Genomic DNA, 16,992 nt, shown 5'->3' with positions numbered 1-16,992 from the left:
AGTGTTTCTCTATAGTAGTGTTTCTATCTATAGTAGTGTTTCTATCTATAGTAGTGTTTCTATCTATAGTAGGGTTTCTATTTATAGTAGTGTTTCTATCTATGGTAGTGTTTCTATCTATGGTAGTGTTTCTATCTATGGTAGTGTTTCTCTATGGTAGTGTTTCTATCTATGGTAGTGTTTCTCTATGGTAGTGTTTCTCTATGGTAGTGTTTCTATCTATGGTAGTGTTTCTATCTATGGTAGTGTTTCTCTATGGTAGTGTTTCTCTATGGTAGTGTTTCTATCTATGGTAGTGTTTCTATCTATGGTAGTGTTTCTCTATGGTAGTGTTTCTCTATGGTAGTGTTTCTATCTATGGTAGTGTTTCTATCTATGGTAGTGTTTCTCTCTATGGTAGTGTTTCTCTATGGTAGTGTTTCTCTATGGTAGTGTTTCTATCTATGGTAGTGTTTCTATCTATGGTAGTGTTTCTCTATGGTAGTGTTTCTATCTATGGTAGTGTTTCTATCTATGGTAGTGTTTCTCTCTATAGTAGTGTTTCTCTCTATGGTAGTGTTTCTATCTATGGTAGTGTTTCTCTCTATAGTAGTGTTTCTCTCTATGGTAGTGTTTCTATCTATGGTAGTGTTTCTATCTATGGTAGTGTTTCTCTCTATAGTAGTGTTTCTCTCTATGGTAGTGTTTCTATCTATGGTAGTGTTTCTATCTATGGTAGTGTTTCTCTCTATGGTAGTGTTTCTATCTATGGTAGTGTTTCTATCTATGGTAGTGTTTCTATCTATGGTAGTGTTTCTATCTATGGTAGTGTTTCTCTATGGTAGTGTTTCTCTATGGTAGTGTTTCTATCTATGGTAGTGTTTCTATCTATGGTAGTGTTTCTCTATGGTAGTGTTTCTCTATGGTAGTGTTTCTATCTATGGTAGTGTTTCTATCTATGGTAGTGTTTCTCTCTATGGTAGTGTTTCTCTATGGTAGTGTTTCTCTATGGTAGTGTTTCTATCTATGGTAGTGTTTCTATCTATGGTAGTGTTTCTCTATGGTAGTGTTTCTATCTATGGTAGTGTTTCTATCTATGGTAGTGTTTCTCTCTATAGTAGTGTTTCTCTCTATGGTAGTGTTTCTCTATAGTAGTGTTTATATCTATAGTAGTGTTTCTATCTATAGTAGTGTTTCTATCTATAGTAGTGTTTCTATCTATAGTAGTGTTTCTATTTATAGTAGTGTTTCTATCTATGGTAGTGTTTCTATCTATGGTAGTGTTTCTATCTATGGTAGTGTTTCTCTATGGTAGTGTTTCTATCTATGGTAGTGTTTCTCTATGGTAGTGTTTCTCTATGGTAGTGTTTCTATCTATGGTAGTGTTTCTATCTATGGTAGTGTTTCTCTATGGTAGTGTTTCTCTATGGTAGTGTTTCTATCTATGGTAGTGTTTCTATCTATGGTAGTGTTTCTCTATGGTAGTGTTTCTCTATGGTAGTGTTTCTATCTATGGTAGTGTTTCTATCTATGGTAGTGTTTCTCTCTATGGTAGTGTTTCTCTCTATGGTAGTGTTTCTCTATGGTAGTGTTTCTATCTATGGTAGTGTTTCTATCTATGGTAGTGTTTCTCTATGGTAGTGTTTCTATCTATGGTAGTGTTTCTATCTATGGTAGTGTTTCTCTCTATAGTAGTGTTTCTCTCTATGGTAGTGTTTCTATCTATGGTAGTGTTTCTATCTATGGTAGTGTTTCTCTCTATAGTAGTGTTTCTCTCTATGGTAGTGTTTCTATCTATGGTAGTGTTTCTATCTATGGTAGTGTTTCTCTCTATGGTAGTGTTTCTATCTATGGTAGTGTTTCTATCTATGGTAGTGTTTCTATCTATGGTAGTGTTTCTATCTATGGTAGTGTTTCTCTATGGTAGTGTTTCTCTATGGTAGTGTTTCTATCTATGGTAGTGTTTCTATCTATGGTAGTGTTTCTCTATGGTAGTGTTTCTCTATGGTAGTGTTTCTATCTATGGTAGTGTTTCTATCTATGGTAGTGTTTCTCTCTATGGTAGTGTTTCTCTATGGTAGTGTTTCTCTATGGTAGTGTTTCTATCTATGGTAGTGTTTCTATCTATGGTAGTGTTTCTCTATGGTAGTGTTTCTATCTATGGTAGTGTTTCTATCTATGGTAGTGTTTCTCTCTATAGTAGTGTTTCTCTCTATGGTAGTGTTTCTATCTATGGTAGTGTTTCTATCTATGGTAGTGTTTCTCTCTATAGTAGTGTTTCTCTCTATGGTAGTGTTTCTATCTATGGTAGTGTTTCTATCTATGGTAGTGTTTCTCTCTATGGTAGTGTTTCTATCTATGGTAGTGTTTCTATCTATGGTAGTGTTTCTATCTATGGTAGTGTTTCTCTATGGTAGTGTTTCTATCTATGGTAGTGTTTCTATCTATGGTAGTGTTTCTCTCTATGGTAGTGTTTCTATCTATGGTAGTGTTTCTCTATGGTAGTGTTTCTCTATAGTAGCGTACACATACAGAGCACACCAGTCAGTGCTCAGGTCAGTGCAGTATAAGGAATGTACTAAGTCTCCTAATACAGAAAAAAAGAGTGATTCCACCATCATATGACACAAATACCATGCCTAATAACATCACTGTCCGTCACATAACTGAAACACAACATTGTGAGAAAACTCCAAAGGTTACAAATGAAATCAATCACCATGATTCTTACCTGTGTCACTCTGACCGCCGGACTCGTTGATGACTCGTCTGGACTCATTCTTGGAGGTGGCCTGGCCTCGATGTCCATGGTGCTTGGGGGCGGAACTAGCCGCAGAGGCCGCCTCCTCCTTATCCCGTGGTCCCGCCCCCATCCCAGTCGTCTTCCCGCCCTGGGCCTTGTGCTGTCTGAGCTGCTGATGGGTCACGTCACGGGCCAGCTTAGAGCTGAGGACACCGTGGAGGACATTCTTTCTGCTGCTGCCATGAACTTTAATCTATTAGAACAGAGAAAAGAGAGAAAAAGGAGGACGGGGGACCGAGAACAGAAAGATAAATAGAGAACAGAGAGAGAGAACGAGCAGAAAGAGAGAAATAGAAAGAGAGAGAGAGAGCCTGTTACACCTTCAGACACAGCTCCCACACACAGAACAGCCAGAGGGACAGAGCTCAGCTCAACACACAGAACAGCCAGAGGGACAGAGCTCAGCTCAACACACAGAACAGCCAGAGGGACAGAGCTCAGCTCAACACACAGACAGCCAGAGGGACAGAGCTCAGCTCAGTTCACAGACAGCCAGAGGGACAGAGCTCAGCTCAGTTCACAGACAGCCAGAGCTCAGATCAGCTCACAAACAGCCAGAGGGACAGAGCTCAGTTCAGCTCAACACACAGACAGCCAGAGGGACAGAACTCAGTTCAGCTCACAGACAGCCAGAGGGACAGAGCTCAGTTCAGCTCACAGACATCCAGAGGGACAGAGCTCAGTTCAGCTCACAGACAGCCAGAGGGACAGAGCTCAGTTCAGCTCACAGACATCCAGAGGGGCAGAGCTCAGTTCAGCTCACAGACAGCCAGAGGGACAGAGCTCAGCTCAGCTCACAGGCAGCCAGAGGGCCAGAGCTCAGTTCAGCTCACAGACAGCCAGAGGGACAGAGCTCAGTTCAGCTCACAGACAGCCAGAGGGACAGAGCTCAGCTCAGTTCACAGACAGCCAGAGCTCAGTTCAGCTCACAGACAGCCAGAGGGACAGAGCTCAGCTCAGTTTACAGACAGCCAGAGCTCAGTTCAGCTCACAGACAGCCAGAGGGACAGAGCTCAGTTCAGCTCACAGACAGCCAGAGGGACAGAGCTCAGTTCAGCTCACAGACATCCAGAGGAGCAGAGCTCAGTTCAGCTCACAGACAGCCAGAGGGACAGAGCTCAGTTCAGCTCACAGACAGCCAGAGGGACAGAGCTCAGTTCAGCTCACAGACAGCCAGAGGGACAGAGCTCAGTTCAGCTCACAGACAGCCAGAGAGACAGAGCTCAGTTCAGCTCACAGGCAGCCAGAGGGACAGAGCTCAGTTCAGCTCACAGACAGCCAGAGAGACAGAGCTCAGTTCAGCTCACAGGCAGCCAGAGGGACAGAGCTCAGTTCAGCTCACAGGCAGCCAGAGGGACATAGCTCAGTTCAGCTCACAGACAGCCAGAGGGACAGAGCTCAGCTCAGTTCACAGACAGCCAGAGCTCAGTTCAGCTCACAGACAGCCAGAGGGACAGAGCTCAGCTCAGTTTACAGACAGCCAGAGCTCAGTTCAGCTCACAGACAGCCAGAGGGACAGAGCTCAGTTCAGCTCACAGACAACCAGAGAGACAGAGCTCAGTTCAGCTCACAGGCAGCCAGAGGGACAGAGCTCAGTTCAGCTCACAGGCAGCCAGAGGGACATAGCTCAGTTCAGCTCACAGACAGCCAGAGGGACAGAGCTCAGCTCAGTTCACAGACAGCCAGAGCTCAGTTCAGCTCACAGACAGCCAGAGGGACAGAGCTCAGCTCAGTTTACAGACAGCCAGAGCTCAGTTCAGCTCACAGACAGCCAGAGGGACAGAGCTCAGTTCAGCTCATAGACAGCCAGAGGACAGAGCTCAGTTCAGCTCATAGACATCCAGAGGGGCAGAGCTCAGTTCAGCTCACAGACATCCAGAGGGGCAGAGCTCAGTTCAGCTCACAGACAGCCAGAGGGACAGAGCTCAGTTCAGCTCACAGACAGCCAGAGGGACAGAGCTCAGTTCAGCTCACAGACAGCCAGAGGGACAGAGCTCAGTTCAGCTCACAGACAGCCAGAGGGACAGAGCTCAGTTCAGCTCACAGACAGCCAGATGGGCAGAGCTCAGTTCAGCTCACAGACATCCAGAGGGACAGAGCTCAGTTCAGCTCACAGACAGCTAGAGGGACAGAGCTCAGTTCAGCTCACAAACAGCCAGAGGGACAGAGCTCAGTTCAGCTCACAGACAGCTAGAGGGACAGAGCTCAGTTCAGCTCACAGACAGCTAGAGGGACAGAGCTCAGTTCAGCTCACAGACAGCCAGAGGGACAGATGAAGATCCACAAATGAAAAATATATTAACATGGAGAGCGGGGGATTTGACTCTTTAGAGTTTAAAATTAAAAATTAAAGTGTGAGTGTTTTGTACACACTTTGTTTCTTTTTTTATTGACACATTTCTAGTCATTAGATTCAGTGGCGGCTGGTGGGAGGAGCTACATTCTAATGACTAGAAATGTGTCAATAAAAAAAGAAACAAAGTGTGTACACAACACTCACACTTTAATTTAGCCTATAGGGTAAACATAGATCACACAACATACAATATTTACATAACAACTAGCATAGTGGCTAACACAGCATACGGTAAAACACAAAGGCTAGCAGGCTACATAGCAGTATTGGTAGAATACTGTATGGAGGGCTCAGAGAAGTGTTCAGTAACTATAAGGGTTTTCTACCGAGTGGGTATCTGTTCTGGAGGGATAGAGGACAAAGAGATACAACTAAAGAACCCTGACCTCTGTCGCGCCGAGCCGCTCAAAGCCCCGATTGGACAGCTTCTTCTTCTTCCTCTGGGCATCCCCGCCCCCTCCTCCCAGCAGGTCCTCGGGCGACAGGCCAAGTCCCGCCCCTAACGACCTGCCAGTCAAAACACGGGAGAGCATTCATTAGAGGAAGAAGAAGAGAGGTGGAATGAAAGAGAGGAAGACCAGAGGGGAAAGGAGGGGTTGAGTCACCTCTCTGTGGGTTGTTATAGCTGACGAACAGAAGAAGACAAAACCCTGGAGCCCTGTTCTCCCAAACCCCCAAACCGGCACGCTTGAAAAATTGGGATCTAACGGGGCGAACCTGGGATTGTTGGAGGCCAGTGTTGGATAAGAAGCCGGAACGCTTTATCAAGGGAGTTCCCCCTGGCCTATCCAAGCACAGAGAGACGCTTTGAAAGATACAGGGAATCACTGAATGGTCTGAAGGCACGTTCTGCATTTGTATGCGGCTTCTATTGTTCTGGCAGTTGAATATCATAGCTCTCCCGTTTCCATATCAGTGGGGCTAGCAGCTCCTCTTCCCCTACAGAGTAGCAACATCACAGGGCTGGTTTAGAAGCAGAGTGAAAATGCCCTTGAATATCCCCCTGGAAACCTGCCCGGCGACCACACAGATGCGAGCCAGGCCGTACTCAAACAAAAGATGAACTTCCCCTCTCCTCCTACTGTGTGCACAGCCTTAGCCATGCCATCAGTCACGTCGACTGGGAGAGATAGCAGCGGCCTAATCAGGATTGTGGATCGCCTGCTCAAAACCTTTCAGAGATAAAAGGGAAATCTCTATTAGGCTGCACTGTAAGTCCTCTGATTACATCATTACACACAGGCTAGAATAGCACATGTGCGTGCATCCATGTGTGTCTGTAATATGTGGCAGGTAAAAATGGGACAAACTGACTGTGTGTGTGCTCCCTAAAATGTGAGACACTGACTGAGCAAGTGTGTGTGTGTGTGTGTGTGTGTGTGTGTGTGTGTGTGTGTGTGTGTGTGTGTGTGTGTGTGTGTTTGTACTTTATATGTGCACATTGAAGTACAGCTATTATAGCAAGGAGGAAAGGAGGGAGGGAGAGAGAGAGGGAGAAAGATGGATGGAGGGAGGGAGGGAGGGAGGGAGGGAGAGAGGGGTAGACTAGATGTGATGCAGGGCTGTGTGTGTGTGTGTGTGTGTGTGTGTGCGTGCGTGCGTGCGTGCGTGCGTGCGTGCGTGCGTGCGTGTGTGTGTGTGTGTGTGCGTGTGGGTGAGTGAGTGATTGAAAGGTGAATGGCAGTGGTGGCAGAAGTGTGAGCTGTCCCTGAGAGGCAGACCCCTTTGATCCCTTCCCTCCATCACACACTGACAAACAATGTGACAGAGCCCCTTCCCTCAGAGGACTGGCAGGGTGAAGAAGCACTCAGCCCCACACTGACTAATTAAACACAGTTGATTAGCAGCTCCTAGTTTGTACACGCACACGCACATGCACACACAATCACACTCACAGAGATAAACACACACATGAACACACAGATACACACACACACACACAGGCAAACACTCACTCAAACACACACACACACACACACACACACACACACACACACACACACACACAGTCCAATCAGAACAGCCAGCACGACAAAGTGCGCAATCAACTCTACCAAAGGAAATTGGTTTTACATAGCCCTCCAACGTAACACAACATTGGGCCAATCTGTCCCTGTCTCACCGTGTCTCATTCAAATAGACCCACATTCCTGTAGCTGCAGGCCAGTCATGGAGACATTACTGTAACTGGAGACCAGTCATGGAGACATTACTGTAACTGGAGGTCAGTCATGGAGACATTACTGTAACTGGAGGTCAGTCATGGAGACATTACTGTAACTGGAGGTCAGTCATGGAGACATTACTGTAACTGGAGACCAGTCATGGAGACATTACTGTAACTGGAGGTCAGTCATGGAGACATTACTGTAACTGGAGGCCAGTCATGGAGACATTACTGTAACTGGAGGTCAGTCATGGAGACATTACTGTAACTGGAGACCAGTCATGGAGACATTACTGTAACTGGAGACCAGTCATGGAGACATTACTGTAACTGGAGACCAGTCATGGAGACATTACTGTAACTGGAGGCCAGTCATGGAGACATTACTGTAACTGGAGGTCAGTCATGGAGACATTACTGTAACTGCAGGCCAGTCATGGAGACATTACTGTAACTGGAGACCAGTCATGGAGACATTACTGTAACTGCAGGCCAGTCATGGAGACATTACTGTAACTGGAGACCAGTCATGGAGACATTACTGTAACTGGAGGCCAGTCATGGAGACATTACTGTAACTGGAGACCAGTCATGGAGACATTACTGTAACTGGAGACCAGTCATGGAGACATTACTGTAACTGGAGACCAGTCATGGAGACATTACTGTAACTGGAGGCCAGTCATGGAGACATTACTGTAACTGGAGACCAGTCATGGAGACATTACTGTAACTGGAGGTCAGTCATGGAGACATTACTGTAACTGGAGACCATTCATGGAGACATTACTGTAACTGGAGACCATTCATGGAGACATTACTGTAACTGGAGGTCAGTCATGAAGACATTACTGTAACTGGAGACCAGTCATGGAGACATTACTGTAACTGGAGGCCAGTCATGGAGACATTACTGTAACTGGAGGTCAGTCATGGAGACATTACTGTAACTGCAGGCCAGTCATGGAGACATTACTGTAACTGGAGACCAGTCATGGAGACATTACTGTAACTGCAGGCCAGTCATGGAGACATTACTGTAACTGGAGACCAGTCATGGAGACATTACTGTAACTGGAGGCCAGTCATGGAGACATTACTGTAACTGGAGGTCAGTCATGGAGACATTACTGTAACTGGAGACCAGTCATGGAGACATTACTGTAACTGGAGGTCAGTCATGAAGACATTACTGTAACTGGAGACCAGTCATGGAGACATTACTGTAACTGCAGGCCAGTCATGGAGACATTACTGTAACTGGAGACCAGTCATGGAGACATTACTGTAACTGGAGACCAGTCATGGAGACATTACTGTAACTGGAGACCAGTAATGGAGACATTACTGTAACTGGAGGTCAGTCATGGAGACATTACTGTAACTGGAGGTCAGTCATGGAGACATTACTGTAACTGGAGACCAGTCATGAAGACATTACTGTAACTGCAGGCCAGTCATGGAGACATTACTGTAACTGGAGACCAGTCATGGAGACATTACTGTAACTGGAGGCCAGTCATGGAGACATTACTGTAACTGGAGACCAGTCATGGAGACATTACTGTAACTGGAGGCCAGTCATGGAGACATTACTGTAACTGGAGCCCAGTCATGGAGACATTACTGTAACTGCAGGCCAGTCATGGAGACATTACTGTAACTGGAGGTCAGTCATGGAGACATTACTGTAACTGGAGGCCAGTCATGGAGACATTACTGTAACTGGAGGCCAGTCATGGAGACATTACTGTAACTGGAGGCCAGTCATGGAGACATTACTGTAACTGGAGACCAGTCATGGAGACATTACTGTAACTGGAGGCCAGTCATGGAGACATTACTGTAACTGGAGACCATTCATGGAGACATTACTGTAACTGGAGGTCAGTCATGAAGACATTACTGTAACTGGAGACCAGTCATGGAGACATTACTGTAACTGGAGGCCAGTCATGGAGACATTACTGTAACTGGAGGCCAGTCATGGAGACATTACTGTAACTGGAGGTCAGTCATGGAGACATTACTGTAACTGCAGGCCAGTCATGGAGACATTACTGTAACTGGAGACCAGTCATGGAGACATTACTGTAACTGCAGGCCAGTCATGGAGACATTACTGTAACTGGAGACCAGTCATGGAGACATTACTGTAACTGGAGGCCAGTCATGGAGACATTACTGTAACTGGAGGTCAGTCATGGAGACATTACTGTAACTGGAGACCAGTCATGGAGACATTACTGTAACTGGAGGTCAGTCATGAAGACATTAATGTAACTGGAGACCAGTCATGGAGACATTACTGTAACTGGAGGTCAGTCATGGAGACATTACTGTAACTGGAGGCCAGTCATGGAGACATTACTGTAACTGGAGGCCAGTCATGCCCTTCCATCTCCTTCTCCACCCCCTCCATCTCCCTCTCCACCCTCCCTCCATCTTCCCGTCCCTCCATCCATCCTTCCATCTCCCCCTCCCTCCATCCATCCTTTCGCTGTAGGCCCTGCCGCCTACCGCCCTTTCATTTCTGGTGTCACTGTCACAGGGCATCAGTATCCATGTGCAGCCCTGGCTGGGCGAGGGGTGGGGAAGGACTGGAGGGGAGAATGTGAGGGAAGGGGGCAGGGGTACACAGGCGGAAGGAGAGTAGAGTTGACATCGCAGTGGGAGAGCTGGGAGCACTATGGAACGCTGCCCAGAAATGGGAGGGAGGGAATAGAACTGTTGGCTGCTCTGGGGTGGCACTAAGCCCCTCCAAGGCTTCCATATGGACATTGATGACAGCACTAATTGAAAATTGACAACACAGAGACACACACAGATGTACACACATGTGAGTAGATGCAAACACACACACACATGGATGCACACACAGATGTATACATGTACACACAAGCACACAAACACATGTATGCACACACACACACACACACACACACACACAGGTACACACACACACACACACACACACACACACATTCCAATCTGGATACCACCAATGAGCATTTACACACCGACATAGCAAAATAAAGATATGTGCGGCTGATGTTTGTGGGAACCTTTTTAGTTTCTGTGTTTCCCTGAGATTAGCAATAACACCCACATCCAGATTAATTATTCATATGAATGTATTATTCATATTTTATTTAAGAATTTGGATAACAATTATGAGATACCCACTGATTTATTAAAAACAAAAAAATAGGTTTTAATTGAGAAGTAGGGATTGGTCTGATGCCAAAAAAGAAAGGAAATTCACATGAGCCCCACAAGGTCTATTCCACCCATGCTCTACCAAGGTTTTCCAGCACCACAAGGCCTACTCCACCCATGCTCTACCAAGGTTTTCCAGCACCACAAGGCCTACTCCACCCATGCTCTAGCATGGTTTTCCAGCACCACAAGGCCTACTCCACCCATGCTCTACCAAGGTTTTCCAGCACCACAAGGCCTACTCCACCCATGCTCTACCATGGTTTTCCAGCACCACAAGGCCTACTTCACCCATGCTCTACCAAGGTTTTCCAGCACACAGCTTTGACCTACTACAGTAGCTATGTTGGTCTACTGTACTTTAAAACTATGTGTATGCTGGTTGCTTAGGATTTAAACCTTATCAAACAGCCTAATTCATACTCTTCGAGGAGGTGCTCCCACAATAATGTGATTTGTACCACATACAAGGTAATGTATTGCATTCTTCCCACTCCAAACTAAGACATTATCCCATTCCAATACCATTTGAAGCTTTTTTTATTACATGAATGCAAGCTTTTCTTTTATACTAATAACACCACCAGGGTTGATTGAATGAGCTTATTTGCCTTGTGGTAATATGGTAATGTAAAACCTTTTTTTAACAATGCATGTAATTGAAAAAGAAATATATTTCATGATATCTTTTTTAGTCAGTAGGTACCCAACAGAATAACAGGAGGTGGTGTGTTGAACATAGTCCCTCATATAGACATAGAGGTCTATGGAGCCTGTCTGCATTCCTGGTTTCTGTAAGCGTTAGCTTACCTGTGTAATATTGACATAAGCTCAGAACTACTTGTTTTTCAAACATGGTCCTGTTTTATCAATTGCTGTGCTGAATAATGACCAGTTAATTACCTCAAATGACTATGAAGCTTAAAGTTATGTGTGTATTTGTATTTAATTTTGCAATACTGATTATGACGCTACAATAATACACGTTTACAATAGGCCTATATCTAGAAATACATACAGCCTTAATGATATATCTACACAGCTTATTTGTTTGTGCTCTGATTACACACAAGTGTTCAGGTCAGCAGTTTACACAGATGACTTCAGCCATATGAAAAACCATAGCCAAATATACCTAGTTAGCTAGCTACCTTCCTTTTGCTTCTCATCCAACTGGTGTTAGCTAGCTAGCTACAGCTGCTAGCCTTCTACTAACTAGCTGCTACTGTTGCGCAGCAACTGAGTTGCTCGACCCGGTTTTAGAACTCTGAGATACGGCTGAAAATATGCTAGCATTGTCAGAAATGCTACAAAAAGGTAGCACATCGTTGTTTTTATTGGGCAGAAATGTGCACGTGAGAGCAATAAATTGCGATATTAATAAAAACTGTTGCACCTACAAACTTATTCAGTCCAAATGGATCTAAGTCTAATGGTCCCCTTTTAATCTGATGTCTAGAATTTGAGCAAATTTTGGGAGAGAAAAAAGTCTGATTACCTAATGCTAACAACCCTGTCAAAAATCAGGTATAGTGGTTCTTGGTAACGGACAGACGGCTAATGACGAGAGGCGGTAGTGTGTTGTGTACCTTCAATCAAGTTGACTTGCAAATTGTCATAGACATTGGTGTCATATTGGCTTAGATATGACGGTAGCGAGATTTGAACTTAACATTGTGCTTCAACCAATGATTGCGATGTGTGAGATAAATTGAGAGCAACGGGCTGTACACCCCCCCTCCTTGATGTCAGTGTGAGTCAGTGTGTCTTGGCGGCTGTACGACCCTGTGTGACCGACCCAATCCCCTCCTGACCCCCCCTGACCCCCTGGCTTTAATGATAGGTTATGTCCCATTCCTGGAGCTGGGGCAGATTACAGGATCATTCACAGGACTCTAATTACAACCCCCACCAGCCCCCTTCCACCACGCTCAGCTCCCCAGTACACCCCAGACAACCCCCAGACTCCTCTGGCCCTCCTCTGGCCCACCTCTGGCCCCTCAGCCTCCTGCCCCCCCAGCCCTCCTGGCCCCTCTCTTTCCCGCCAGCCCTCCTGGCCCTCCTCTGGCCCACAGTAATGCCATTCGGTTTTAAATTAGCTGGGCGGAAACTGGCTGAGACACTTGGACAGAGGAATACAATGGAACGCAGTCACACAGAGGCACTCACAGACAGTATGTGAACGGACACAACACACACAACCACACATATGCATGTACAGAACACACACACTTCACACACACACTACACAGATGACATCTTGAAATGAATGCATACACTTAAAACATCCACACGCATAAACAGGGTAAGGAAGGAGGCGCCTACACAAACACACACACACACACCACCGATGTGGATTAAACTGTAATACAATTTAGTCTCTGTGCTGATTAGGTTAAGATTAGGTTAAACTGGACTTCCTTGAAGGGGTCAGCTGGGTTCTCCCATTTCCTGTTGATGGCATGAGTCTCCTGGATTGCAGTGATATGTAGGAGGCTTATCAGTGCGTTTGGGCTATGGCCAGGCAGAGAGGGAGATGAGCCTTACAACACACATGCACACACTCACTTGACTTTTCTCTGGGTCTCAGAGGAGGAGCCTGGGCCAGCGGCGGGGGTTGATTTACGTTTCCTGGGCCGCCCCGGTCCTCTACGAGCAGGGCTGCGAGGTGTTTCCTCCTTCCTGTAAACACACACACACTCATGAGAACACTAAGATACTGTATTTGAGCACAGGACCAGATAAACTGGAGAAGGAAGGAGGGAATCCTTCAGGAGATAGAAAGGGAGTGTGTTGTCATGGCTTCAGTTTGTTTTGTGAGCTGCTTTTAGAAATCAGTTAAAGGAGCGATTAGGAGACTAAGGAAGTATCACAACATGAGACTAGGAGGTAGTCATGGGTAAAGGAGAGTTTGAGTTCATTAAATGTTTTAACAAGATAAGGATTTGATCCCAAAGGATAACACGAGAGTTAAAACACTTATTTTCAGAGGTGAAAGGTAATGTATAGGAGGATAGTGAAGGACATGTTGAAGGATAATGTATAGGAGGATAGTAAAGGACATGGTGAAAGATAATGTATAGGAGGATAGTAAAGGACATGTTGAAGGATAATATATAGGAGGATAGTAAAGCACATGGTGAAGGATAATGTATTGGATGATAGTGAAGGAGATGTTTAAGGATAATGTATAGGAGGACAGTAAAGGACATGGTGAAGGATAATGTATGGGAGGATAGTAAAGGACATGGTGAAGGATAATGCATAGGAGGATAGTAAAGGACATGGTGAAGGATAATGCATAGGAGGATAGTAAAGGACATGTTGTATCTTACTGGTGGTCATGCTTCCTCTGTAGCTTGGCTAACTCCCTCTGTTTCTCTTTGTAGCGCCTCTGGAGCTCTGCCAGCTTCACCCGCATGGCCAGCTCCGGACCCTCCATCCTCTCCATGGTGCCCTTGGCCGGGCATGCCTGAATGTTCACAATACTAATCAATCAATCAGGTGTATTTTATGAAGCCATTTTTCCATCATTAGTTGTCACAAAGTGCTTTCAGATACCCAGCCTTAAACCCCAAAGAGCAAGCAATGCAGATGTAGAAGCATGATGACATCATGATGGGTGCAAAAGTCTTGTTAGCAATTTATAATAACAAAAAAAATGGAAGTTTTTAGAAATGCTTCATAAATGATTATAAATGCTATTAACTTCTCTAGGGTAGGGGCAGTAGTTTGACATCCGGATGAAAGGCGTGCCCGTAGTAAACTGCCTGCTACTCAGGCTCAGAAGGTAGGATATGCATATTATTAGATTTGGATTGCAAACACTCTGAAGTTTCTAAAACTGTTTGAATTATGTCTGTGAGTATAACAGAACTCATATGGCAGGCAAAAACCTGAGAAAAATCCAACCAGGAAGTGTGGAAATCTGAGGTTTGTAGTTTTTCAAGTGATTGCCTATACAGTATACAGTGACTTAGGGTTCATTTTGCACTTCCTAAGGCTTCCACTAGATGTCAACAGTCTTTAGAACATTGTTGCATGCTTCTACAGTGAATAGGGAGAGAATAAGAGGTCCTGGAAGTAGACGACTGAGAAAATGACATGAGCTCAGTGGCGCGCACTCCGTGAGAGTTAGCTGTGTTCCTTTTCTTTTTTGAAGACATTGGAATTGTCCAGTTGGAATATTACTGAAGATTTATGATAAAAACATCCTAAAGATTGATGCTATACATCGTTTGACATGTTTCTACGAATGTAAATAGAACTTTTTTTGACTGTTCGTCGTGACATTTTGCGCGCGCTTCCTGCATTTGGAGTAGTGGACTAAACGCGCGAACAAAAAGGAGGTATTTGGACATAAATGATGGACTTTATCGAACAAAACAAACATTTATTCTGGAACTGGGATTCCTGGGAATGCATTCCGATGAAGATCATCAAAGGTAAGTGAATATTTATAATGTCATTTTTGTCATTTCTGTTGACTCCAAAATGGCGGGTATCTGTATGGCTTGTTTTGATATCTGAGCGCTGTACTCAGATTATTGCAAATTTTTTGAAATCTGACACAGCGGTTGCATTAAGGAGAAATGTATCTATAATTCTTTGAATAACTGTTGAATATTTTATCAGCATTTATGATGAGTATTTCTGTAAATGTATGTGCTCATTCACCGGAAGGTTTTGGGAGGCAAAACATTTCTGAACATTACACGCCAATGTAAAATGGGGATTTTGGATATAAATATGAACTTTATCGAGCAAAACATACATGTATTGTGCAACATGAAGTCCTATGAGTGCCATCTGATGAAGATCAAAGGTTAGTGATTCATTTTAGCTGTATTTCTGTTTTTTGTGACGCCTCTCCTTGCTTGGAAAATGGCTGTGTGGTTCTTCTTGTCTAGGCGCTGTCCTAACATAATCTAATTTTATGCTTTCGCCATAAAGCCTTTTTGAAATCGGACAATGTGGTTGGATTAACGAGAAGTGTATCTTTAAAATGTGATATAATAGTTGTATGTTTGAGAAATTTTAATTATGAGATTTTTGTTGTTTTGAATTTGCCGCCCTCCTATTTCACTAGCGTCCCACATACCCCAGAGAGGTTAAACTAACAGTCTAAAATCAGTGTACACTTAACCATTTAAAATTCCTTCTAATGTATTTTTTTGAATGTACTGCATTCTGTTCTAATGGTACATAGAACATCAGGACACAGTAAAGTTGTACTCTACCGGTTCGTGGCGAGGTGTCCAGCTGCATTTCCTGCGCAGGTTGAGGGTCTTGCGGGCTGGGTAGTGCCGCCCGGCGCCCTCCCCGCTACCCTCCTGGGCACCCAGCTCCAAGGCACGGGCTGCTGCCAGGGTGGCAAGACTCTGGAGGTCAAAGATCAACATCTCCTCTCCTGTGGGCCGAAACACAGACTCGGTCAGGGGTCAAGGAAAACGAGCTGTGATAATGACAGACATGTTCATTCAGCGTTAGATGTTGTGTCATTCTAGTATTTTTCTTTTCTTATCTTATTTTTATTTGAATCCCATCTAGGGTGTGATCCTGTGCAGCACACCTTCATCTGTAACACTTTACTTGGATCGTTCATCTGTAGATGCTCTACAAACGTAATGTTGAGATGCTGCTGAAAGGCTGAAGACATGCTGTTGAGATGCTGCTGAAAGGCTGAAGACATGCTGTTGAGATGCTGCTGAAAGGCTGAAGACATGCTGTTGAGATGCTGTTGAAAGGCTGAAGACATGCTGTTGAGATGCTGCTGAAAGGCTGAAGACATGCTGTTGTGATGCTGCTGAAAGGCTGAAGACATGCTGTTGCGATGCTGCTGAAAGGCTGAAGACATGCTGTTGCGATGCTGCTGAAAGGCTGAAGACATGCTGTTGCGATGCTGCTGAAAGGCTGAAGACATGCTGTTGAGATGCTGCTGAAAGGCTGAAGACATGCTGTTGAGATCCTGCAATGCTGATAGTCTACTGATGTTTGTTCGTTGAACATCTGCAGATGGACTGCAGACACTTTCTTGTTGAAAGTCAATGGACATGCAGTTGACATGCTACATAAGGTCTATCCAACAGTGCTCGGGTCAGTTTCATTTCAAGTCTAATAAATTAATAAAATAAACCAAATTCTAATTCCAATTCCACAGTATCCTGTGGTACTACCTGACGGTCCAGGGTTTCACCATGCAGTATAGACATCTACAGTACTGTACTGTAGGTCTGTGGTACTACCTGACCGTCTGGTCCAGGGTTTCACCATGCAGTATAGACATCTACAGTACTGTACTGTAGGTCTGTGGTACTACCTGACCGTCTGGTCCAGGGTTTCACCATGCAGTATAGACATCTACAGTACTGTACTGTAGGTCTGTGGTACTACCTGACCGTCTGGTCCAGGGTTTCACCATGCAGTATAGACATCTACAGTACTGTACTGTAGGCCTGTGGCTGTTGT

At 44.8% G+C, this 16,992-nt stretch overlaps 1 protein-coding gene across 1 annotated transcript in view; it reads right to left on the bottom strand.

Moving 5' to 3' along the window:
• LOC106606381 (BAH and coiled-coil domain-containing protein 1) overlaps positions 1-16,992 on the bottom strand; it is a 302,712-nt gene that overhangs the window by 132,460 nt on the left and 153,260 nt on the right. Inside the window, exons 12-16 of the mRNA XM_082976139.1 lie at positions 15,765-15,934; positions 13,860-13,996; positions 13,093-13,206; positions 5,525-5,645; positions 2,711-2,975 (exon numbers count right to left, since the gene is read on the bottom strand). Coding sequence (XP_082832265.1) covers positions 2,711-2,975; positions 5,525-5,645; positions 13,093-13,206; positions 13,860-13,996; positions 15,765-15,934 — 807 coding nt within the window. The remainder of the gene's footprint in view (positions 1-2,710; positions 2,976-5,524; positions 5,646-13,092; positions 13,207-13,859; positions 13,997-15,764; positions 15,935-16,992) is intronic.

The sequence above is a fragment of the Salmo salar genome, chromosome 06 (genome assembly GCF_965601325.2).
Source record: "Salmo salar chromosome 06, fSalSal1, whole genome shotgun sequence".
In the NCBI taxonomy this organism is placed as follows: Eukaryota; Metazoa; Chordata; class Actinopteri; order Salmoniformes; family Salmonidae; genus Salmo; species Salmo salar.
This window is presented reverse-complemented; position numbering and strand designations above follow the sequence as displayed.